The sequence below is a fragment of the Drosophila kikkawai genome, chromosome X (assembly GCF_030179895.1).
Source record: "Drosophila kikkawai strain 14028-0561.14 chromosome X, DkikHiC1v2, whole genome shotgun sequence".
In the NCBI taxonomy this organism is placed as follows: Eukaryota; Metazoa; Arthropoda; class Insecta; order Diptera; family Drosophilidae; genus Drosophila; species Drosophila kikkawai.
In genome coordinates, this window is record NC_091733.1 from 10358730 (window position 1) to 10382867 (window position 24138).

General features: G+C 45.1%; 9 protein-coding genes across 15 annotated transcripts; 4 read left to right on the forward strand and 5 right to left on the reverse strand.

The window, feature by feature from the left end:
- Window positions 1-37: 37 nt before the first annotated feature.
- LOC108085750 (nascent polypeptide-associated complex subunit alpha-like) lies at window positions 38-1542 on the reverse strand. The gene is made up of 2 exons (XM_017182486.3): window positions 1389-1542; window positions 38-1256 (listed from the first exon to the last, which is right to left on the reverse strand). Exon 2 carries the CDS (start codon window positions 1207-1209, stop codon window positions 553-555), a length of 657 nt encoding a protein of 218 aa, XP_017037975.1. The 5' UTR covers window positions 1210-1256; window positions 1389-1542; the 3' UTR covers window positions 38-552.
- A 190-nt stretch (window positions 1543-1732) lies between these two features.
- Window positions 1733-4198, forward strand: Zw10 (Zeste-white 10). Its single transcript, XM_017182511.3, has 2 exons — window positions 1733-3220; window positions 3281-4198. Exons 1-2 carry the CDS (start codon window positions 1877-1879, stop codon window positions 4091-4093), a joined length of 2157 nt encoding a protein of 718 aa, XP_017038000.2. The 5' UTR covers window positions 1733-1876; the 3' UTR covers window positions 4094-4198.
- Window positions 4123-6262, reverse strand: Smyd3 (SET and MYND domain containing, class 3). 2 transcript variants are annotated; one of them, XM_017182512.3, is made up of 6 exons: window positions 6160-6262; window positions 5854-6106; window positions 5547-5788; window positions 5358-5491; window positions 4691-5153; window positions 4123-4629 (listed from the first exon to the last, which is right to left on the reverse strand). In XM_017182512.3, the coding sequence occupies exons 2-6, from the start codon at window positions 6018-6020 to the stop codon at window positions 4256-4258; spliced, it is 1380 nt and encodes a 459-aa protein (XP_017038001.1). In that variant the 5' UTR covers window positions 6021-6106; window positions 6160-6262; the 3' UTR covers window positions 4123-4255. The 2 variants fall into 2 exon arrangements, with proteins under 2 accessions (XP_017038001.1, XP_070144316.1); XM_070288215.1 differs by having other exon boundaries at window positions 5854-6242.
- A 638-nt stretch (window positions 6263-6900) lies between these two features.
- eIF3g1 (eukaryotic translation initiation factor 3 subunit g1) lies at window positions 6901-8093 on the reverse strand. The gene is made up of 2 exons (XM_017182515.3): window positions 7939-8093; window positions 6901-7875 (listed from the first exon to the last, which is right to left on the reverse strand). The coding sequence occupies exon 2, from the start codon at window positions 7873-7875 to the stop codon at window positions 7066-7068; it is 810 nt and encodes a 269-aa protein (XP_017038004.1). The 5' UTR covers window positions 7939-8093; the 3' UTR covers window positions 6901-7065.
- Window positions 8094-9157: 1064 nt separating this feature from the next.
- Window positions 9158-19398, forward strand: shf (WNT inhibitory factor 1). 5 transcript variants are annotated; one of them, XM_017182522.3, is made up of 9 exons: window positions 9158-9475; window positions 12299-12376; window positions 15565-15976; window positions 16051-16311; window positions 16377-16520; window positions 17548-17736; window positions 18744-18839; window positions 18900-19097; window positions 19168-19398. In XM_017182522.3, the coding sequence occupies exons 2-9, from the start codon at window positions 12374-12376 to the stop codon at window positions 19188-19190; spliced, it is 1326 nt and encodes a 441-aa protein (XP_017038011.1). In that variant the 5' UTR covers window positions 9158-9475; window positions 12299-12373; the 3' UTR covers window positions 19191-19398. The 5 variants fall into 5 exon arrangements, with proteins under 5 accessions (XP_017038011.1, XP_017038008.1, XP_017038010.1 ...); XM_017182519.3 differs by having other exon boundaries at window positions 9159-9475; window positions 16377-16571; XM_017182521.3 differs by having other exon boundaries at window positions 9159-9475; window positions 17536-17736.
- LOC108085773 (uncharacterized) lies at window positions 10070-11022 on the reverse strand. Its single transcript, XM_017182523.3, has 2 exons — window positions 10863-11022; window positions 10070-10726 (listed from the first exon to the last, which is right to left on the reverse strand). Exons 1-2 carry the CDS (start codon window positions 10887-10889, stop codon window positions 10100-10102), a joined length of 654 nt encoding a protein of 217 aa, XP_017038012.1. The 5' UTR covers window positions 10890-11022; the 3' UTR covers window positions 10070-10099.
- On the reverse strand, window positions 17769-19584 carry Coq7 (ubiquinone biosynthesis protein COQ7, mitochondrial). Its single transcript, XM_017182525.3, has 3 exons — window positions 19446-19584; window positions 18199-18671; window positions 17769-18135 (listed from the first exon to the last, which is right to left on the reverse strand). The coding sequence occupies exons 1-3, from the start codon at window positions 19447-19449 to the stop codon at window positions 17977-17979; spliced, it is 636 nt and encodes a 211-aa protein (XP_017038014.1). The 5' UTR covers window positions 19450-19584; the 3' UTR covers window positions 17769-17976.
- A 2047-nt stretch (window positions 19585-21631) lies between these two features.
- LOC108083402 (uncharacterized) lies at window positions 21632-23498 on the forward strand. Of its 2 annotated transcripts, XM_017179153.2 has the most exons (4): window positions 21632-21699; window positions 21926-22328; window positions 22385-23117; window positions 23175-23498. In XM_017179153.2, the coding sequence occupies exons 2-4, from the start codon at window positions 21938-21940 to the stop codon at window positions 23419-23421; spliced, it is 1371 nt and encodes a 456-aa protein (XP_017034642.1). In that variant the 5' UTR covers window positions 21632-21699; window positions 21926-21937; the 3' UTR covers window positions 23422-23498. The 2 variants fall into 2 exon arrangements, with proteins under 2 accessions (XP_017034642.1, XP_017034641.1); XM_017179152.2 differs by lacking the exon at window positions 21632-21699 and having other exon boundaries at window positions 21713-22328.
- Window positions 23499-23633: 135 nt separating this feature from the next.
- On the forward strand, window positions 23634-24124 carry LOC108083405 (uncharacterized). Its single transcript, XM_017179159.3, has one exon. The coding sequence runs from the start codon at window positions 23689-23691 to the stop codon at window positions 24115-24117; it is 429 nt and encodes a 142-aa protein (XP_017034648.1). The 5' UTR covers window positions 23634-23688; the 3' UTR covers window positions 24118-24124.
- The last annotated feature ends 14 nt before the right edge of the window (window positions 24125-24138 follow it).

Here is a 24138-nt window from a genome sequence, read left to right on the forward strand (position 1 = left end):
TTTAATTTCTTACTGTACTCTCTGTTTTATTTATGCATTGTTTTTTACGCCTTTTTTTTTTTTTTTGTAATGTCCTTTCTGTTTAACTGTTATTGGTGCTTTGAGAACCACACCATGCCCACCCACCCCAAACAAAAAATGCAATCACCTCGTAAATCCCAAAAGGCGAAACAGCGTGACGCCCAAAAACACAACACCACACACAAGACACACACATTAAACTGTTACGAAAAAGAACCAAATACAAAAAACAATAATAAAATGTCGAAAATTGAAACAAGCCTTTTTTTTACAGTGGTGAAATTGGGCAGCATATTATGTATGTAGTATCCCTGTCTCGCTCTTAATCATGCAGCATCTTGTCGAGTGCCGAAGTCGGAAATGTTTTCCGTTACAATATATTAAAATATTATCGTTTGTTCTTATATATCTGGATATTTGCTGTATGAATGAAGTCCGCCCCTATTAAGCTTCAATTCTCCTGAGGATGTGCATTGGAATGTGTGAATTGGTGCTGCCCAGAATTGAATTTGAATCAGTATAGGATGCTCCTTAGACCATGGTCAGCTCCATGATGGCGTTGACCAAGTCATTGTCGTTGTTCTTAAGAGCCTTGATGGCCTTGGCCCGTGTAGTGTTGGCTTGCATTACCACAAGCTCAATGTCCTTCTCGTCCATGCCAGTGTCATCCACCTCCACCTCTTCCTCATCTCCACCGGCGATGGGAGCCGACGTGGTGGCGCCGGCGCTGTCGATAGCGGTAGCAGCAGCCTTTGGGGTCTTGAATTTCTCGGCAGCAGCCACCTTGGCCTGCTGCGACAGATCCTCGGCCTTGGCCTCGCCGAAGACAATGTAGGTGTCGGTGTGCGGATTCTTGTACACTTCCGGATTGTTGATCACGAACATGATATTCTTTGATTTGCGAATGGTCACACGGTTGACGCCTGGAATCGGCTTGAGGCCGAGTTTCAAGAGAATCTTCCTGGCCTTTTTCTCGCCGCGAGACTGCTTGGGTTTGGCCACCTGCTCACCGGTGGCACCGTCTCCCAACTGAGTAGTGCTACCTGCTCCAGCCTCTATCAGATCGGGAATGCTGCCGTCGTCGGAGTCGCTATCGCTGCCATCATCCTCGACGCGCACGTCCTCTGGCTTGGCCTTTGCAGGCACAGAAGGCGCAGTCTTGTTCTTGATTTTGTTCGGCTTAGGCATATTTATCTTTATCAGCTTTTTTACAAGTTATACGGGAAAAGATTTCTCTGAAACAAAAAAATTGGAAAAGAAAATCAGAGTGACTAGGAATCCGTTTGCTTGAATTTCTGCTTGGCCGAGTTGGGATCCTCGTTCTAGGATATAGAAAACACAAAGAAGGGATTAAGGAGGACACTCACCTTTAATATAAACTGTAAATCAGGATAATAAATGAAAACCAGGACCGAGCAACGATGACAAGTGATTTTAGCTTTTACAGTTAGCTGTCAAAATTGAAAAATGGTGGACTCAGTGTGACCAGTGACCCAGTGTGTTGGCAGCGCGCGAAATTATTGAACTATCGATAGCTATATCGATTCATCTGAATGAATTATGAGGTTAATAACTTTTTTGCGTTTGAAGTCAATTTAATTGTTTATAGTTTCTATAGAAAATTTAACCGTTGAAAGTATTTGTTTTCCATATATATATTCTTTTTGTTTATTTTAGCTTTATTTACCAAATACCGATAGTTGGCACAATGCACGGTGTCAGCACTATCCAATCGGTGCTATCGGTGGTATCGGTGGTTTTAAAAGATTGTAAATTTATTAATCGGATTTTGTTTAATATTTACCTATTTATTTCTCTTCTGTATCGACTCTTAATACTGTTACAAGAAAGGATAATGGCCGGCATAAATGAGCTGCAGCAAGTCCTCGGCCTCGGCAACGGGTTCAACAGCATGGACGCCACCAAGTCCACGATCTTGGATGTGCTGACGCGCACCGAACGCTTACAGGTAAACATTCGGCGACACATCGACGACAACTACACGGAGTTTATGCCCAACCACACGACGCCGGGCATCTTTCTGGATCAGATTGGTTCGCTGAAGCGCGAGATTGGCGATCTGCTGGGAAAGGGCGCCAGCGAGGGCCTGGAAGCCCTGGAAGAGGCGAACGCCAAGATGGCGGCAAGCAGACGCGAGCTGCGAGAGGTCCTACTGGGCCTGGAGGTCAGCGACCACATCCTCAAGGTGGACGAGGTCTTCCACTCGATGGAGGATGCCAAGAGCTGCAACGATTACATGCTTCTCCAGGATCTGCTCAGTCGCCTGCGGGGGCTCATTTACGGCGATGAGCTTGCTGCTGCTGCTGCAGCAACATCCTCTCCCGAGGTTCGACGGATCTTTCAGGAGCTCGAATGCACCGAAACCATGAAGGTCAAGTATCTGGTGCAAGCCCATTTGCTGCAGCAGAATCTGCAGGAGCGCTTCGACCGGCTGGTCCATCTGCAGTGCAAATCCTTTCCTACCTCGCGCTGTGTCACCCTGCAGGTCAGTCGCGACGAGTCCCAGCTCCAGGACATTGTCCAGGCGCTCTTTCAAAAGCGCTACAGCCCCAGTCGCCTTTGCGATTTCCTGCTGGAGAAGTGTATAGAGCCTCTGATCCTCCGACCCGTAATGGTTGAGTATAGCGAGGCAACCGAATCCACCGAGGGTCCTGGCCATGACCAGTTGTCCCTGTCCTACTCCACCAAGGAGCCCAGCGCAACGCAGCTGCGTCCGAACTACAAGGATGTGCTGTCGCACTTTCGGCTGCTGTTCCAAACGCTGGGCGGCATCAATGTCAGTGTTTCCAGTGACCAGCATGTGTTCGGTATCATTGGAGAGCACGTGAAGGACAGGATGTTGAAGCTGCTGGTGGACGAGTGCTTAAAGCCGGCCGTGCCCGAGACCGTGGAAGAGTACCAGTCATCCACGCTGTGCGAGGATGTGACGAACTTTGAGCATTTCCTGGCCGACGTCAACGTGATCAATCCCAGTCAGGATGGTGCCCTGGCTGTGTTTGTGGAGCAGTATCCGACCCACTATCGCAATCGTTTGTTTCGTCGCGTTCTGGAGACCGCGCGCGAGATTATTCAGCGCGATCTGCAGGATATGATGCTGGTGGCCCCCAACAATGGTCCCACCGAAGTGGCCGCCAATCCCCTGCTCTTTCACCGCTGCACGATCTCCAAGAGTGCCCATGTGAGTGGAAGGAATGTCCTCATTTGTTAACTTGAATTTTAAGCCATTTCCATTTACCAGGATTACGTCAAGCTGATGGAGCGCATTTTGCGTCAGCACTCTAGTGCCGAGTCCGAGGTCGCCGATCCCCTGTGCGACATCAACGCCAGCCTGCTCCAGATATACATAGACCAGGTGCCGCTGGTGCATCGCAAGCTGCTGGAAAGCATTCCCCAACAATCGGCGCTGTTTCACAACAACTGCATGTTTCTCACCCACTGGGTGGCCCAGCAGGCCAGCAGGGATTTCAAGAGCCTGCCGGCGCTGACCAAGTCACTGCAGGCCACCGGTGAGCGTTACCTGCGGGTCCAGATTAATTATCAAATCTCCATTTTAAAAGAGATTATGGAGGGCTTTGAGTTCGAAAACCAGCACACACTGGGCACGGGTCCCTTGAAAATGGTGCGTCAGTGCCTGCGGCAGTTGGATCTGCTCAAGAACGTGTGGGCTAATGTCTTGGCGGAGACGGTATACAATACCACCTTTTGCGAGCTAATCAACGCCTTGGCCGAGGAGCTCATACGACGGGTGTTCACGCTGCGCGACATATCCGCCACCATGGCCACCGAGCTAAGCGATCTTATTGATGTGGTCCTGGAGCGGGGACCAACTCTCTTTCACGAGCCACATCAAGTCCTGCAGGTGCGTCTGTGGATGAAGCTGCAGCAGCTAAAGACCATCATGAACGCCTCGCTCAAGGAGATCACCGAGCTGTGGTGCAATGGCGCCGGACCGCTGACCGCCAATTACAAGTCGGACGAGATTCGTCATCTCATACGGGCGCTGTTCCAGGACACGAATCGCAGGGCTCAGGCCATGGCCAAGATTTCCTAGCTAGGAATAAGGATGTAAAAGATCAAAAATCTGCTTTGTAAATATTATTACTACTTTTATTAGTCGAGAAATATATGGATATACACAAGTTTACCGCAAAGAGTGGCCCACATCGTATACATCTTTAGGGATTATAAATTACATTATAGAAACATCAAGCGGCTAGTTATTGGCCTCGTGTCGCGCTTGCAGGAGCAGCGGATACAGCTGCTCCGACAGCAGTCGATGGTCCCGGCCATGGGTGACGGTCAGGATGCGCTGAGCCTCCTCCAGATGATGCCTGGCCTCCTTGGCGTGCTGTTCAAACAGCTGGATTTTGCCCAACTTCATGTGGAGCAGGCCCAGCAGGGGATTCCAGGCGCCATGATACTTCCGGAAGCCCGGAAGCAAACGCTGGCCATAGTCCAAGGCATCCGTCCACTTGCCCACATCGATGGCAGCCTCAAAGGCGGCGTCCAAGGTCTTGACGTGCCACACATTCAGGGGATGGAGCACGCCCGTCTGCTTATTCAGGCACACCTTGCACACATCAAAGTCTGGAAGGGATTGGGTTGAAAAATAATATACTTTGACATCACTAGGTACCTTCACACTCACAGGCCACATCCTTCATGGACTCCAGATTGTGCCGGGTGAGGGCCATCGCCTCCTTATAGGCATTCCTGAGCTTGGGACTGATTCCAGCATCGCAGCGGGGGCAGTTGGTGCGCTCCACATTTATGCCCACACCACAGTTGCGATTCGGGCATAGGGCCGCCGTCATTTCGCGGGACTCCTGGGCATCCGTGCACTTGGTGCACACGCAGAGGAAATAGTAGTGATCCTTGAGGTCCTGCCGCCGCTGCTCGGGGGTGTTGAGCAGGTCAATGTAGCTGATGAAGATCTTGGACCAGTCCAGGCATTCCATATCCTCAATTGCATGGACATGCAGCTCGCTGCCCTCGAAGGTGGCCACCGCATTCGGCTGGCAGCTATGATCCGTGATGGAGACGCCCAAGTAAATGGCCGTGGCAATGGAGTTCATCTCGGCATCCAACACATTGAACCCGTTGGTGATAAGCTGCGGCAGAGAGGAGGAGGAGAACGCATGTTGAGCAACAGCTGTCGTGGCATGTGAACCGCTCCTCGCTATCTGGCAAAGGGCCAGATCAAAAGCATTGATTGCTATGCAATTTGTTTGACCAGGAGCGGTTGTAGGGCTACTACATGTGACTTTTTACAGCTATGCCACCACCGCAAGTCCGCTCCTGGCCGGCCCACTTACTCGACCATAGATGCTCATCAGTTCCGTCTTGTTTGGCACCGTGCTGGGACTCTCGGCCATCATGTCCTCGAGAACGGCGTGCAGCGAGTCCAAGTGCTCCAGCCGCATGGGATCATTCTTAATCTCGGCATAATCTGGTTAAAGAAAAGTTAAGCTGGGTGTCTCGTATTACACGTTCCCTTCACTCACGCGACATCAAATCCCGGAACTTGCGAGAGCCATGCTCCGTGTAGTAGCCCCGTATAAGGTCGCCGCCATGCTCCAGACGCAGGATCAGGCGACACAGCATGCGAGCCGCATCGGGCACAATGCGGGGATGGACCTTCTTTAGAAATGGACACTCGTGCTTGTGCTGGCCCCAGGCCTGCGACTGGCAGGCACGATTGCAGTAAGACACGTAGCGGCAGTTGGAGCACTTGAGGACCTTGGTCCTGCAAGGAGAAAGGAAAGCTTCAGTCTAAAAGAACCTAGTGGACTGGCCACCTTATGGACTTACGCCTCCAGGCAGTTGTCGCATCGCTCCAGGCGATACTTGGACTTTAATACAAAGGCAAAGGGCTTCTCGGTGAGGATCCGCTGGCCACGCTTGATCTGCGGGGCCACAGGACTCTTGGCCGCCTTGGACGACGAACTGGTGGCCATGGGAATGCGACGCTTCTCCATTACCACTTGCTCTATTTCCTCGTATTTTGGGGTACCGGACTTTCGCCTGGGGGCCCGTCACACGGGCGACTGAAATGAGCGCACACCTGAAGCTCAAAAATATTATTTCAAACGCTTTTGAATATTTTGCGGCATCTACTTTTTCTATTTTTAGCCACCGAATAGGAAAACAAACACAATTTACGCAAATCGCTTTGAAGCAAACCACAAACACACAGAAAACATGAAAAGCAAATGCAAAACAACAACAAAAACACAACACACGGTTTCTGTTTTTATTTGGCGCCAGAGTTGCCACGCTTGCGAGAGTCAGGGCTGCCAGGTGGTCCAGCTTGGAAGCGGGGAATATTTCAAATAAAATGTTTAATTTATTTAAAATGTATATTTAAAACAAAGGGTTTGCTAATTTTCCTAGTTTTCCGTTCGCTCTCTTGGCAGCTGTGTAATTAATTAATGATTAAAAAATTAATTTACATAAATTTTTTAAAGGGTTTTCGTAGAAATCGCAGCCCAGCAGCAAGTGTAGGGCGGTCAGCTGACTCCTCCGCTCTGAGCATTAACTGACGGACCCTTTCCCAGATCTATTTCGCTTTCCAGGATCGTTTGCAAATGTTAATAATGGCCGTCACTTTCAAAATGGCCGCCGCCTTGACCAATCTAAAGCCTTCTTGTAATTTCTCCTCCTCTCAGGACAGTTATTTTCTGATAATTTTCTCAACAGGTCAGGTGCTTTCTGATGTTTCTGAGCACCTGATGCATAAAAGACAGAATTTAAAGATATACATAGGTCTTATGACTCATTCATTAATACTAAAAAGGAAAGAGAAGGCAATATTCCCTATAAGAGAAGAGCTCTAGTATCCGTGATCTTGCAGCCAGCTTGTGTTTTTCGTTGCCCCTGGCGGGGCTTTTGTTTTTTAGATTTATTTTGTAGCAAACTTATAGCATAGGGACATATTGTGTGTGATTCATCCGTACGAACTCCTCTCTATAAGCAGTAGACGCGGGTAGGGGGTGGCGGAGAAGGCGGAACGGAACTAACCGACTAATTGTTCTGCGGCTTGGACCATTCGACGCTGAGGATCAAGTGATCGTAACCATGGCCGTTAAGGATCTCGATGGCGGCGGCCGCATCCTTGCGCTGCTTAAAGTGCACATAGGCGAAGCCCTTGCAAAGGCCGGTATTCTTGTCGCGGGCCAGGTACATCTTGCTCTGCGGTCCAATCTTCTTTACCAGCTCCTCCAGATCCGCCTCGGTCATCGATTCCGACAGGTTGGATATGCGAATGGCGGCCGTATCATCCCGTCCGCGCATTCCCATGCCGCCCTTCTGGCTGTCCTTAAGGAACGGTGGCACATACTTTCCGGACTTGGGCGCATCAACGGCAGCCGCCGCCGCAGCGGAGGCCTTCTTCTCCATGAGATTGGTGTCCATGGCGGTGCCCTTGTACGGACAGTTGACCGACCAATGCTCACCGTTGCAGATACGGCATTTGGCGATGTTCTTTGTGGGATCCAGCAGCGGATCGTTGGCCTTCTCGTCCTCCTTGGAGTTGAGGAACTGCATTATAATCTCCTCGGACACCATGGTTGTCTGCGAGTTGGGCCCGGGCTTGTCGTTCTTCGACTCGCCAAACTTGGTCCAGGTGCGACGCTTGGCCACCGTTTTGGGCACCACCTGCTTGGAGATCTTGTACGTGCGCACCACCTTGGTCTTCTTGTCGTCCTTGTTGTACTTGTACTCCGTGACGTACTTGTGGCCGTTCTCCAAGGTCTCCGTCGTCGGCGGCAGTCCACCGTAGTCCAGCTCCACCTCATCCGCCCAGGAGGATTTGATCGTTTCAACGCCCGGCATCTGCAAGTATTCAAGTGTTACGTGAGAGGGTGCGGCTGGGGGCGTCAATTGCACTGCACTTACTCTGATTTGCGATGCGAATTGACAGATTACGGGGGAAATACGAAACGCGAAATTTCGCCACGAGTAAACGGATTGCGATTACACCGAAAAGGGCTAGTGACGGCAATGCGCGCGATAGAGTGCCTATCGATATGTCACCCTGTCACGCACTATCGCCTGGGCTGCGACCGGCTTTTAGGTTATTTTAATTAATTTCTGGCTAACTTCGCTTTGAAGATCTCTTGAGGAAATCAAAATGAATAATTTCCTGTCGTTACATGTTCTAATTCGCCTCTGCGATTAACAACGCTTCTTTGTTGTATAAAAATTCTATTGGCTCAGAAACTAACGGTTAGGAACATGAATAAAATAACCTGGCAGTAGAGACGAAATTATGGGATAATATATATATTTTGGTATTAATATTAATCCAAATACTTTAATTTTTCTAGTTCATATTTGATATATAAAATACATATATTTATTTGGAGACACCCGAACGCAGTGATGGGATGGCTATCGCGGCGATAGTATCGATAGTGGAACCGTCACGCCAGTTGGAAGACGTGAATTATCGATAGCATCGTGAGTGGTTTGACCCAGCTCTATCATCGAGCTCGGCTCGGTTGCAACGGAGCCGAAGGTGCTGCCGAAGGCTGCCGAAGTCTATGTTGTTCGCTCTCGAACACTCTACATTCTACACGAGAATTCGACCCCAAGCATGTAAAACTTTGTTTTGACATTTTACTTTGAAGTTCAGAGTGACCAAGGGGAAAATATAAAAAAATATCAATATTGGGCAAAAAATATCGATATTTAGGTTTTGAAGCAGAATTGATTATAGTGGGAAAATAGCTGAATTGGCAATACTGATTCGGTCGCGGCGGCACATTTCAAACACGTTCGTCGAACACATTCTCTCTCGGTTCGGTTGCAACGAAGCCGAAGTTCGGTTGCAACGGAGCCGAAGTGCTGCCGAAGGCTGCCGAAGTCTATGTTGTTCGCTCTCGAACACTCTACATTCTACACGAGAATTCGACCCCAAAAACGAGAATTCGACCCCAAGCATGTAAAACTTTGTTTTGACATTACTTTGAAGTTCAGAGTGACCACGGGAAAATATCAAACAAAAATATGGCGATTTCGATATTTGGGCAAAAAGTATCGTTATATTTAGGTTTTGAAACACGCCAGATATAGTGGGAAAAAGCTAAATTGGCAACACTGATCCGCAGCTCTACAAAACTTTATACTGTTGCTCGAGCTCGGCTCGTTTCGTTTGAACCGACTTCGTTTGATTCAAAAGAGTAAAAATAAAAAACGCGAGGATTACCGGAAAAAGATTTAAGTTTTAAATTTGTAAAATGGATTTAATGTTTTCCGCAAATCCAAAGATCTCACGTTTGCCCTAAAAAAAACTTCGCGACGCGACGCGAGTGGATTTGCACAAACTTTTTGGCAAGGCTTTTTGCTCCGCAATTTTGTTTGGTTTACTGTTTTTTGTTTTGTTTTTCTTCGAAGCCAGACTGTCAGTCCAAAGGATCCCAAGGATTTTTAGGTAAATTGTGCAAAAAGCTTACAAACCATTTGAATTTCAACCCAAACCCAGCCCCGACCCTTGTGTGTGATCAACAAAAAAAACCCAAATCGCGTCGGGAAATCGCGCTCAGTGCGTACTTTGCGATAAGAACTAATTAAAAAACACTTGCACAGTTTCTCGAATCAATGTAGCGATTGTTCCTCGTTCAGTTTCAATTAATATCCCCCCCTTTCAATTGGAGCCGAGATTCTCCAGATTGAGCCCTCAAGTGAATTTAAACGATTTTAACGGAAAAGTGCACAGAGAAAAAAATCTGATGCAAAAAAGAGTGGAGACTTTATATATATTATAAATTTTATAAGCGTTACTAAAATAAGCGTATAAAATTCATAACAATAAGCAAGTATATTTATGTAAATGACTGTCTTGAATATGAATGTGTTTTAACAGTGAAAAAGGCTGAAAATGATTATTTTTTAAGCCCAGCACAACCGATATAACGTTATCTTTGCAAACTACGTTGTTATATATATTATAGTTGTGACATCTCTTTAATATATATATTTTTTTTACATTTCTCCAATGAAAGTTTTCAAAAAAAAAAAAAAGGGTATCTGGCCGGCCTTATGGCCTGTAACGACTCTATACTCGATTGGATCGTTTTGGCGCGCTCGAAAGGCGTGAAAGTATTGTCCAACGTTGGCCATTTGATTGCCACATCTCGGGAGAGAGGAGACGCAAGGCTCCTGGCAACTGGGAGACGGGAGCTTCGGGGTGTGAGCTCTGAGATTGGAGCTGGAAGCTGCAGACTGCGATCTGGGAACTTGGGAACTGGTAATGGAGTGGAATGGTGCAAAACTCCTGCTTGACTCCACTCGACTTTGCCGCCTTGCACAAACACAGAGTCATGCACACATACACACAGACGAGAGCAGCCGTGTAGAGACACGATCCCATCATCGGAATCGGAATTCTGTGGCTCTTGGAGTAGCTTCTGCTTCTGCGTCGTCTGTCCGCCTTGGCCAGCCTGCGTGTCTGCGTGCCTCCTGCCACCTCCACCTTCTCCATCTCTCTCTCCCCCGACCACTGAGGCACTTGAGCCCACTTGGAGACAGGCGTTGTTATCCGCCTGTTGTCTGGCTCTCCTTCGCTCCTCCTTCTTCGCCAGCCTCTGCCACTCAATCGGTGATCGTTATCATTAGTAGGAGTAGCGGCCAGGATTAATGCGTTTACGCCGGTTGATTTTGAAGGGACGGCTACCAGGACACCCTATGTATATAGAAAGACAAAACTGTAAAGCAATGCGATAATTTTATATTAAATTTCGCAATATCTATCTGAAAGTTACATAATTTATTTATCTTATATGTGCTTAAGATACGTGAAATATTAATTAAACATTCACCTCCTTCGCATTCTCTCCAGTGGCCATCTCTCCAATTCCACAGAGTATCTTCCCGTCGTTCCAGCCGTTCCCTACTGACCCTCTGCTTATTTGCCCAAGGTGTTTTTGTTGGTGTTTCACAGCCTCTCGCCAGGCAAAGTATGTGTGTGTGTGTATTGGATCATTAAGCAAACAGACCTACAAGTGCCGTGTTGCTGCTTTTTTTTAGTCTTTTTTTTTTTTTTTGTTGCTGCTGCTGCTGCCCACTGGACATCATTTAAATCGGTGCCGGGAAAGTGACTCTTCCAGCCTTCTGACCTGCCCCTTCCCCACCCTTTCGCCCTGGATCATCATTTGCCGATTGACTCTGCTCGTTCCGTCTCCCTCTGTAGTATTTGTGTGCGCAAGTGTGTGTGCATTTGAAATCCTTTTAGCCGATGACTTCTTTTCGGGCCAACAATTTGTTTGCACTCTTTTAAAGAACACTCAGAAAAAAAGGTGAAGATTAATACTTAATTTATATTCATTTAGGTTAGGAAGGTTTAGTTTATCCTTCTTATGCTGCAAACTATTAGTTGAGCATTGAGCTTTTTTTTATTTTATAATAATAGCCATTATAGGCGAATTTTCATAATGTGCGTATAATTTAGTTAAACGAATTATTTATGGGACCTTTTTCCCTCTTTCTTGCACCTTCAGTGCACAGTGCACCACCTGTGCTTGTATGGGAGTGTGTGGTTGTGAGTGTGCGATTTCCAGCACTTGGAGTTGTCCCTCTCCCACTCCACTTACTCACTCTCCCACTCTTCCAATCTCCACAGCCACTCCAAAATGACCCCCTTCCCTATCTTTCGCACTGACCAGGGGCAGCTTCTTGTTCTCGTTTATGTGTTGCTGTTGTCGCCGCCGCTGCTGCTGCTGCTGCTCCTGCTGTCTTTTTGTTGTGCCTCGCATTTTGTTTTTTCACGTCTTATCGTCGCGTATTTGCTGCTGTTGCTGCTTCTTTATTTTCTTGGTAATAAGGTGTGAGAAAGGCAATAATCGTAAAGAGCTAACAAATTGTTGTTGCTGCTGCTGTTCCTACTTTGATTGCTGCAGCAGCGCTGCTACTGCTCCTCCTCCTCCTCCTTGTGCTTCTCCTTCACCTTTTCCCCCTCTTCCTTCTGTTGTCGCCCCGTTTCACGCTAAAATGTTAATCTGTCCCTTTTCCTCTCGTTTGCTTCGCTGCTCAAGTTGAAGCAATTATATCGTTGACGACAGCAACAGCAAAAACAACACCAACGATAATGGCAGCAACGAGTGAACAAAAAAAAAAGAACTCCAAACATTAAGGATCGTCGTTCATGGCTTCATCTTCATTCCATCGGCTTGATATGGACTTTGATAATAATGCTGCCCCTTCTACACCTTCTCCTCCTCCTCCTCCTCCTCTTCATCCTTCTTCTCTGCCTCTTCAGCAGGCCATCTCTCTTCCTCTTGGACACCTGATCTTGGCAGCGAAAGAATTGCACTGAGCAGAAAAATTACATAAAATGGTATGTAGATTTCCCTGATTTTCCTATAGTAAGGCTATTAATATATGTATAGAATGATCACGAGACCAGAAATGCAGCCTTATTGAGCTTAAGCCACCTCTGACTAAGCTTTTACCGTATCCACACCGTCTGTCCGCCCAGACCGGGTCCCATTATATTCCAGTGTGATTCTGCTGGAAATTCCAGCTCAGATTCGGACCTAGATTGACCATGAGAATATGGGATTATCTATGCGGCGTAGTCCGTTGTCGTCGCCTATCGACAATCATGTGCTTAGGAGCCGGCTTATCGCTTATAGGTCCGAGCATTAATTAACACGAAATAAAAATAATTTCAAAACAAATCGTGAATGCTGTATTTATAGGAAATCGGGTCGGTCTGATCCCGATCCCAATCCCGATCGCGATCACGATCACGATCCCGTTTCAGGTTGCGACCTGTCATATGACAATCCCAAACTACACAAGTATACATATATCAGTATATATTCCATGAACCATTCTCAAATTGCGTTGTTTCTTTCCGGGGCCAGTGCTTCCGCCTACGATACTCAGAGAGAGTGATTCAATTACGCATCCGTGGGATCCCGATATCCAACCCAATCCCAGAAGCGGCAATTAGTTCACTTAACGTAAGCGTTTGCTTCTCAGGTCTCGGTTTTTCGGTTTCGCGGAGGAGTTCTGCGTCGATCTCTGATCTTTCATTCCAGCGTTGAGTACTCCAAGTCTCGTTCGGATGTCATTATCTCCGAGTAATTCCTCATAATCCCCATGTTTGATCTTATTAAGACAGCTTAACTTGTTTTCAAGCCCATCATCATCGTCGTCGTTGTTGTTGTGGTTGTTGTTCGTTCCCCCAGATCTCCTGGATCCCTCGATTTCAACTCGAACCATTCATACGTGATGATGGTCAGACAACGATGAGTGGCGATCCATCGCTTGTCTGCTGGAGTGCTGCCAGTTATCCAAACATAGCTTTTTTTGAACCGATGTTATAGCTATCAGAAACTAAATAACTTGGCTCCGTTATATGATCTACTAGATATACAGAAGTTACATCTTAATGTAGCACAATGAAATGAAAATGATGATCTTTCAGCTTATTAGGCTCAGGAAATATGTTTCGTTTTTAAAGATCCCTTATTGTATCCTAAACTTATGACCCTCTGTTAGGATCAGATCTAAGCCAAAGATCATACATGAGTTTAGAATCCTAGATATATCTTAAAATATTTTATCTTGATACATTGAATACTATGATCTTTCAGTTTAAAGTTTAAATTTAGGTAAGATCTGATTTTTAGGTTAGTAAAACCTTAAAGATATTAGATACTTTTTGTTATCCAGCTCAGAATATAGATAAGGGTTTTTAGGAGTTTAGTTATCAGAAGAAACCGAAATATTTTTGTATTTTAAAAACGTTGATCTTTTAACTTATTTTTTATTTTGAACATGAATCTTATGTCAAAAAAAAGCCAGATTGCTTGTCCGCTGTCCGTTCACTTGTCCGCCGTGTTAAACGTCTGTCTTCTGGCCGTGTAACAAGGTTAGCTGGGGAAGATATTGGGATTCTGTGACTTGGGTAACTTCACACCGGGCTGAAGTGCTAACGACTTTGTACCTGCTTTCCCCGCGCCGCCTCTTTCCTCGCTCTTTTTCGCCTCGGTCTGGCTTCGGAGTTTGGGAGTTGATTTCTGGATAGGAGCAGGGAATGTACCGGAATGGGGACACTGGTTGGCCCTCTCTCTTTTTTTTATATATTTTATGTTTTATATTCGGCAAAAGAAGTTGAGGTGATAAATGAGCTCCACTTTAAGATCAGTTTAAGGCAAAATCTTTAAGGATCCGAAAGCAAACTTAATTTGCTAAACTCTGAGTTTTAATATTTGTTTAGGTTTACAGAGGCACTTTAAATATTTGTATTTAAATAATATTAAGGTTCCATATCGAGGCTTTAAGATCTATTGAAAGTGCTGACAGGGGTTCCATAAGTGAGATCTTATCCTTCTGAATAACAGACAACGCATTATGGTTATTATGCTTGGCTGCATTATTAATTCATTTAGAAGTCGCAGCTGAGCTATCTGAAGTGGTTCCAGGAATCCACAATCCCCATCCCATTCCCCCATAACAAATAGATAATGCCAGCTCGATCGTAACCGAATCGCAAATAGATCGAGGGTCTGCAAATATGGTCAAAGATAAACAAACTGCAGAGGCCGGAACGGATATCGCTGACTGCAGAAGTGGGACTTGGGATTGGCAATCAGGGATAGGCGGGATGTCGCACATAGCTGGCTATTTTTATACCCTTTCAGGGTATTATGGTATAATCCTAGTCAGAAGCTTGTTACACTGTGAAGGAGTCATTTCCGACCCCATAAATTATATATATTCTTGTTCAGCATGAACAGACGAATCTTTCTAGCCATGTTTGGAGGAAAAACCTTTTTTTTTTGACATTTTTAGAACATTTTATAAGGGGTATCGTTAAAATTCTCAAAAATTGACAAAAATATTTGATTTCTTGAATTTTTAAATGTAGTATGCAGATTTATCAATGCAGGTTTAAAAATTAATTTAATTAAATTTAACAAAGAACAGTTTTTCGATTTGAATTTAATGCCTTTTTGATCGAGTTATAAATTTTTACAATTCTACTTTTTCTAAAAATTATCAAATAAAATTATTGATTTTAATGTGTTGTTCAAAAATTGACAAAAATGGTTGATTTAAATTTAATTAAATTAAATTTAATTTTAAAATTTGTTTCATTTTAAATATTTTTGTTGATTTTTTAACCTAGTAAAAATTAGCATAAAAATTGAATTTGATTTATTTTAGTTATGAGTTTTTTAACTTTTGCTTCTTTAAGAAAATTTAAAAAATGTGTATGTTGATATATATCTGTTTTGAAGAAATATTTCGAGTCCTCTAATATACATTCCGATCTTATATATTCCGATTTGCCATTAAAATCTTAATTTAATAATTTAGCATACATTATACGCAATTTTTAAAATTCTAGAAGAGAAATTAATGACCTTTTGTCTTTTTTTTTATGATCAATTTCAATTTTTTCTTCCAAACGAATGGAAAACTGCAAGGGTATACAAATTTCGGCTTAGTTGGCTTCCTTTCTTATTTAATTAAAATCTCGATTTCTGCTTCTGTGTTTGCTTTTGGCAGCTGAAAGGAAATATGACACATCAGAGCTTTGGTTGCCTGGTCAAGTGGTTCTATCTGGTGCTGATCGTGCACACGCTTCTCTGCATCGGCCAGCTAGAGTGTCGCCAGCACCACAATCGCAACAATAATAATAATAACAACAACAACAGAAGAGCGGACTCGGCCAGCTCGGAGGAGAGCCATGGCAACACCAGCGATGGCCTGGACAACTTTGGAGACAATGATAGCAGCCTGATTGTTAGCCATCAGCCGCGGCGAGGTCAGCGTAAAAAACAACAAAATGGTGGAGGAGGAGGAGGTGGAGGTGGAGGTGGTGCTCCTGGTGGCAATGGGAGCGGTAGCCACCGACATAACCGCGAGGAGAACGGCATTTCGCTGTGGATCAACGAGCAGCAGCTCAAGATGCTAACCGGTGAGGAGCATACAACCATAAATCTAAATTTATATTTTCCCTAAGTGACAGCTTCTTAATATCTCCTCTTGCAGCTCTTTACTTTCCCCAAGGATACTCGGAGAAACTGTATGCCATCCACAACGGTCGGGTGACCAATGATCTGCGCGACACCACGCTGTATAACTTCCTGGTCATACCATCGGAGGTGAACTATGTGAATTTCACCTGGAAGTCGGGTGCCAGGCGCAAGTACTTCTATGACTTTGACCGACTGCAAACGATGGACGACAGCATACTGAAGGCGCCGACGCTGTCCATCCGCAAGAGCGGACGCATTCCACAGGAGCAGAAGAGTAAGTAGATACCGTGGATTATAAAGAAAGTCTACATTTTAATTGAAAATTAATTTGGTGTTTAGATTTTAGCATATTCCTGCCCTGCACCGGTAACAGCTCCGGCACCGCGTCCTTCAACGTCGGCCTCAAGATCCAGACGCGCCATAACAAGCCGCTCTCGGGCACACCGATACGCCTCAACTTCAAAAAGGAATGCGCCCACAGAGGTGTGTATGATATAGACGCTTCCAACCCTACTTCACTAACAACTTTGCAAGGTAGTGTATATGAAATATCAAGCAATGCTTTTATCTAGTTATTAATTGTATAGTTTAGCATCTACATTTTGTTGTGCACACCTCCCCCTCCGTATGCTCCTTTGAGCGCTGTACCCTAAAGCACCCAACACCCAAAACCATGCATGCCCCAAATCCAAATCCCTCCCCTTGCTAGAGCTGGAAATAAAATTGATTCTATAGTTCATAAATCCATTTTTTATAAACTATCGATTTAAATCGATGGTTAAATTTTTAAAATTAATATTATAATTATAATATTTTCTCAAAAAATTCGAATAGATAAAATAATAATTAAAATGATATGTTTATATTCATATTAGATTTGTAATTTTATTTAGAAATTATTTATATTCATGTTATTATAATAACATATATATATTCTGGAAATAAATCGATAAAAGTAGAAAATTAAAATAATAATTATAGTTAAAGTTATATATTTATATTCATGTTATTATATTTATATTCTAATTTCCATAATATAATTTCCAGAATTTTGTAGAAAAAATCAATTTATTTCCAGCTCTAATTCTTACCTTTCCATACCAAAACCAACCTACAGAGTAAAATGCGTACCAAATTATTGTCCTTACCCATGCCCATGCCCCCTGCCTTGTAGTCGCTTTTCACGGCTTTTCCGCGTCCAGCTTTCCCCCTTTTTTTCGCCCTTCCTCTATTCCCTACAAGTGCCTCTTATCCAGGTGGGGGGATATCCTGAGCCAGAGATCCTCAAGAGAGGTAATTGAAATTCCCGCCACAGGATTTGAGGCCTATGATTCCTATCCCCTGTTGAACTCTATGTATCCAAGCTCCAAACTTTTCGCACGCCTTTTGTGCAGCTCCCCCTGCCCCCTCCGATGTGACCCTGAGTGTTAAATGTGTGTGTGTTATTTATATGGCGAAAATGACTGCGAACGATTGAACTAAACTAAAAAAACTTAAGCTCCCGATCCAGAATGCAGCTTGAAGTGCGGCAAGAACGGCTATTGCAATGAGCATCACATCTGCAAGTGCAACGTCGGCTATACGGGTCAGTACTGTGAGACGGCCTTCTGTTTCCCGCAGTGCCTCAACGGCGGCAACTGCACGGCACCCTCGGTCTGTACCTGTCCAGAGGGATACCAGGGCACTCAGTGCGAAGGCGGTGAGTACAGAGATTTGGCTATAATATACATCTTATTTAGGATATCGAAATACTATTATATATATATATTTATCGGTGCCATAAAAATAATATTTAATCGCTAAGTGCGTTATTTTTCGATATATTCTTATGGGTTTTTTCCTATACAAATATCTTTAATGCTTAACACGTCGGCAAAGAGACAACAGAATAGAACGAAAAGTATGTTCCTTATTTTGGTATATACAAGAGGAAGGCTTCTTAGATTTTCTTCGAGATGGCTATGGCCGTCTTACAACCAAATTTGATCACCTCGGTCAGGGCCTGGTAAAAGGGCGCCTGCTCGGCCCCGCAATCGATGCCCGTGTCGTGGTGCTCCTGTTCCTCGTCTCGGAATTTGGTGATTGTCTGTAGCAGCTCCTGAAAATGGTGTATAAATTTAATTTGCGAGCAACTTCTTTATGCCTTGTCCTTATGGCTTACCTTATCCGGGTTGGGTGAATCCATAATCTGGCGCAGCTGATCGTTGTAGTGCTCCACAATGACCGTCTCCACGGCCACCGTACAGGCCATTGCCGCCTTTTCGCCCATTAAAGCGGTTCCAGCGCCCAGCATGAACCCGGCCACGTTCCACAGCGGCGTCATAATCGTGGGACGGACGCGATGCTGCTGAATGAGCTGCTCGAACTGCCGGCGATGCTCCTTCTCCTGCTCCCACATGTGACCGATGGTCTTGCCCATGGGTCCGTTGCCCAGAATGGCCATTTGGCCGGCATAGATACGATCGGCGCCTAGTTCGCCGGCATGATCGACGCGTATGATTTCGTCGGTGAGGGTATTTGGACGCGGACGTAGTGGCGTTGTGGCTGGACCAGTGCCTGTGGCGGCAGCTCCTCCTGCCGTCGAGCTAAGGCAACGGGCGGGTAGCAGGCGGGGAAGTCCTTTCAGCATTGCGGCTATATAGAAGGATATATTAAAGACATGACTATATGTGGTATACTATAAATCTCTCTGCTCTCTGCCATCAGGTATTTGCAAGGACAAGTGCCAGAACGGCGGCAAGTGCATACAGAAGGACAAGTGTCAGTGCTCCAAGGGTTACTACGGCCTGCGCTGCGAGTATTGTGAGTAGAATTTATGGCTAGTTCGTTTTCCCCCATCCTAATCCTGATCCCTGGTGACAGCCAAGTGCGTGATACCGTGCAAGAACGAGGGCCGCTGCATCGGCAACAACAAGTGCCGCTGTCCCAATGGGCTTCGTGGCGATCACTGTGAGATAGGACGCAAGCAACGCTCCATCTGCAAGTGCCGCAACGGCGTCTGCCTCTCCCAGAAGCGCTGCAAGTGCCATCCGGGCTTCTATGGGCGTCACTGCAACGGCCGTAAGTGATCCAGCCAGCCTCTCTCCTGCGATCTTGCCTACAATTTCCCTTTCTCCTCCCATAATTACAGGCAAGCGGAGTCATGCCCACTGAGAGATAGCGGTGTTTAAGTGACCCAAAGTGGAGGCGCACGCACACCATCTATTGTAATCTTCATTAAACACTTGCTACACGATTTCTAATAAAAGCAACAACAACAACGACAACAGCGACAAAAGGATGAATCGAAAATAATTCTAATTGTGATAAAATTTTTTTGTAATTTAAACATTTTTAAATAAAAACAAAATCTAAAAGTTGACACGGCAGCGGGTGTTTATATTGGCGGTTTTTGTGTGTTAAACTTACCCATTGTGTGGCATGAGCTTTTCACAGGCCACAAAATGCAAAAAATATAGTAAAATATAACGACGAATCCGGCGAAATGTCTGTTTTTGTTATGCACAAGCTAGGGATGGAAAAACATCGATAATACATGTTATCGATGTTTACGTTCGATATGTGGGAACGGATAATTTTGAAGATTGTTATTATTTTGAGAAGCCTTTTTCTTCCTTTTTCCTGCCAACAACAACCACTTGATTGCAACAACCACCCCTTTACAACAACATCTCTACAGCAGCCCATCCAAATTTCCTAAAATTTCCATGCGATTTTCCCGTTTCCCTTTGGGCAAAAATAATAATTGGTATAAACTGTTATATTTCATTGTATGCATTTATACCTATTTGTTGCCGACAACAACAGCTTGATGGCAACAACAACCTTTTTACCACAACATCCCTACAGCAGCCCATCCATCAAAATATTTAAAAAAATTTTAAAAATTCTAAAAAATTGTCCCCATACAATCCCAAGGCCCCCAAATAAATGCTAAACCACACAATTCCACATTGATTTCCCTTTTTTTATTGACTTACATTTGTTTGTTCCATCAATTACATTTACACATTTAAAATGTATTTTTAAATATTCCAATACTTTACGCCTGCTGGGCTTCAGTTAGCCCGGAGCCAAGATCCGACCACTGCCATTCGCTTGAGCTCCGCCATCCCAGTTGCTTGCTCCTCCAGCTTCACCTCTGCCGATCCGATGATCATAAATCAACAATTACAATGATGACTAGGATGAACTTGTGCTTCGCGGATCGCTGTGTCGTTGGTCCTTTCCCTTGGTTCTTGGCCGGGGTGGGTGGTACTGATGACTAGGAGCGATGGCGATGGCAATGACGATGGAAAGTCTGTAATTCAACAGAGAAAAATAGCAAATTAATAACTAAAAACGGCATAACTCTGTCAAAAATGCCTTAATTTGCATTCGGAAAGCGGTGTTATGTTAGTTTTTATAAGGTTAACAAATCTGCATACTTAGTTAGAAATTAAAAAATTTTATCAAATTTTGAGAATTTTAATGATGTAACCCTAACCCCTTAAAAAATTTTGAAAAAATTGATTAAAAATTTTGTTCTTCCGGACTTAGCCAGAAAGATGCGCCTGCTAATGCTGATCAAGAATATATATGGTTTATGGGGTCGGAAATGACTCCTTCAATGCGTAATGAGCTTCGGACTGGAAATAAAATACCCTGCAAGGTTAAAGGGAAACTAGAATATTTGCATGGAATTGGTATAAACTGTTATATTTCATTTTATGCATTTATACCTATTTGTTGCCGACAACAACAGCTTGATGGCAACAACAACCTTTTTACAACAACATCTCTACAGCAGTCCATCCAAATTTACAAAAATTTTCATGCAAATTGCCCGTTTCCCGAATTGGGGTAACAGGCGAACAGAAATCAGCAGCAAGCAACCGAAAACTGGTATAAACTGTTATAAAAAGTCCAAGTTTCAAACCATTTAGGAAGTAAATGTCTCCGCAAGTAAGCGGAGACTCAAACCGTTTGAATCCAAATTTAGGTGTTATATTACAACTGCACCTGGTCACACTGCAACTGATCGTCGTTAAATTCAAATTTGGCAGTTATACAAAATAATATAAATAATAAATAAAAATATAAAAAAACAAATTTTAAAAATATGAAAAAAATTTAAAAAATTTATAAAAATATTTTAAAAATGGAGATTTAGATTTTAAATTAATTAGATTTTTTAAGAGCTTTTATGTTTATTATTTTAAATATAAGCTATTTTGTATATAAAATCGGTGGGAATGTAAAAGGAAAAGTCTCCCAAGGACCCCAAATAAATGTCGCTTTAACCAAACGATTCCACATGGATTTCCCTTTATTTATTGATTCATTTTTGCATGTTCCATTAATTATATTTTTGCACATTTAAATTGTATTTAGAAATATTCTAATATTCTAATCGTTCGCACGATCTGCAAATAAGATACAAAACATATACAAAAGAGGCTTAGTGTTGAATTGAAATGTAAACAAAGAGCGGCTTTTTTATTTAAAATTTTTCTTAAATATTATAGTTAAGTATTTAAGCAAAGCTTAGAAAAACTAACTGAGAACAGATTTTCGAATTGAGTTTCATGGTCCGATCAACGTTGCCGATAGTTATCGATAGTTACACCAATCAGCTGTTGCACGGCCAAAAATTCAAAAAGCACAAAGCAAATCCGTTAAGGTTATATTTTTCCCCTTTAAGGAGTCTGCTTACGTGTCCCTAGATCTTGTGTCTTGATAAGATTTCATCAAGATAATTGCCGATCTCCTGGTTGAGCCCAATTGCCGAGTGGAGTCGATTAAACAGCACAATTGCTGCGCGATCAACAGTTAGCCGTGGGGCGGGGCCGACACTCAATTGTCAACAAAGAGAGCAACCAGTTAATTGCAATTTCCTTTAATTCCAGTTTGCAGACAAAATGTCAACGCAGCAGCAGCAATTGGACTTCATTGAGCGCTACCTGGTGTACGATATTTTCAAGTACTTTGGCTCTGGCGCTGAGCTGGAGGCGCACAGCGTCGAGTGCTCCAATGGACTGGACGGCTTCATGTCCGCCCTGTACACGGTGCAGCTGGACATGAGCATCGCGGGCCGCAAGCAAACCGAGGTGGTGCTGGTGAAGTTCATGAAGGGCACGGAGGAGTTTCGCGAGAGCAGCAACTCGTACATTCAGTTTGGCAACGAGACCTTCGCCTACGCCGAGATCCTGCCCGCCTACGAGCACTTGTTGAGGGCGAGCCGCCTATCCAGCGATGTGGTGACCAACTGGGTGCCGCGCTGCTACTATGCCAAGTTCGGCCAGGTGGATGGTGGGTAGCCTGCAGGGACTCTCCTTATTCTCTCTCTATTTCTCTCATGCCCGCAGGTCTTGGCAGCGGTCGCGAATCCGTGCTGGCTCTGAAGCACCTCAAGGGCGATGGCTATCAGCTGGGACCGCGACTGACCCTGCGACGGGATCAGCTGGAGGCCATGGTGGGCCTGATTGGCCCCTTCCATGCCTTGGGCTATGCCACGCGTATCCTGCAGCCGCAGGTCCATGCCCGCCTACGCTCTGGCATCGCTGAGATGCCCTTCGTCTCCAGTTCGGGTCGGGCCATCTTCGATGTCCTGTATCGCGTGGCCTTCGATCGCTTCTATGAGTTCTATGACAGAAAAAAGGAGCAACTTCTGGGGGAAGCCAAGGATGAGGGCTTCGGGGCTGCCATCGAGCGTTTGCGCTCAAAATACTTTGCAAATCCTACGCACCTCTTGGAGTGGATTCGCACCACTTCCCGAGACGAAGATCAGCCGGATAGTTACTTTGCCACGATCCTGCATGGCGACTACAACCGGAACAATGTCCTCTTCCACTATGGTGTGGATGACAAGGTGGACGGCATTCGGGCCATTGATTTCCAGGAGCTGCGCTTCAGCACCACGGCCATCGATCTGAGCTTCTTCTTGTACATGAACACGCCATCCGAGGGACGGGAGGAGATCTATGCGGATCTGCTGGGCAAGTACCATCAAAACATGATCGAAATGCTGGAGCTGGTGGTGAGGCGGAATCAGGGAGAGCTCAGCGAGGAGCGAGTGGAGCAGCTGCTCAAGGACTACAGGTGGGTCTGGTTAGCTTTGATAAGCCTCTCCCTTTAATATCCTTACTCCCTCCGTAGCTTCGAGCGCTTCCAGGCTCATTTCAAGCGCTATGCCTTCTACGGCGTTCTGGTCTGCATGCACTTCATGCCCTGGCTTTTGGGCAGCGAGCGGGACTGCGCCGAGCTATCGCGACTCTTTGACACGGACATGCATGGCCCGGCCTTCCATCAGCTGTCGCTGGACATAGCCGGTGACGTGGCCAACGAGGAGATCTTCAAGACGATGCGTCATGCCTACGAGCAGGGCTACATGGAGGAGATATAAGCCAGGCCCAAGCCTTGTTAACCACTAAATACATTCCAAAAGTTGGCAACCCACTTTTGAGCTAATCTCTGTCTGAATTGCGTTGACCTTGATTCACTTTTGAATATTTATGTATGTCTTGGCTCGGCGGAAGCTATTTGAACAAGTGCCGCCGCTACCGCTGCCGCCGTTGCTGCTGGCGTATCACCTTAGTTGTCTATTTAAGCAGCAGAACTCGTTGGTTCTTGGCCAGGAAAGACTTTGGTAGCATAAACAACCAAGCAGAATATGCGTTTTATAGTCGCTAGCTTCATTTTGCTGATTGCTCACCTGGGCTATGGCTTGCAGGTGCAAACCGAGCACACGATCCTGGAGGAATGGAGCTGGCGGGATGACCAGGGTCATGGAGATTCCGGTGGCTATGAGTACTCCGACCTGCTAAACAAAGACAACGACGAGGAGGATGATGATGATTACGATGACGAGGAGCACGGCAACAATAACTTAGAGCTGGACATAGACGAGGATGAGGACGAGGATAGCTGCGAGTACAGCTGCCCACGGTACTATCGCCCCGTTTGTGTCCTTCGCAATGGCCAGCCCATGACCTTTGCCACCCCCTGCGAGTTCTACAACGTAGTGCGCTGCGCCAGCGTCCAGCAGAGACGTGGTCAGCTGGTGCCCCGCTTCGAGTACCTGCACAATGGTGCTTGCTAGAGATCTTCATTGTTCCAATTC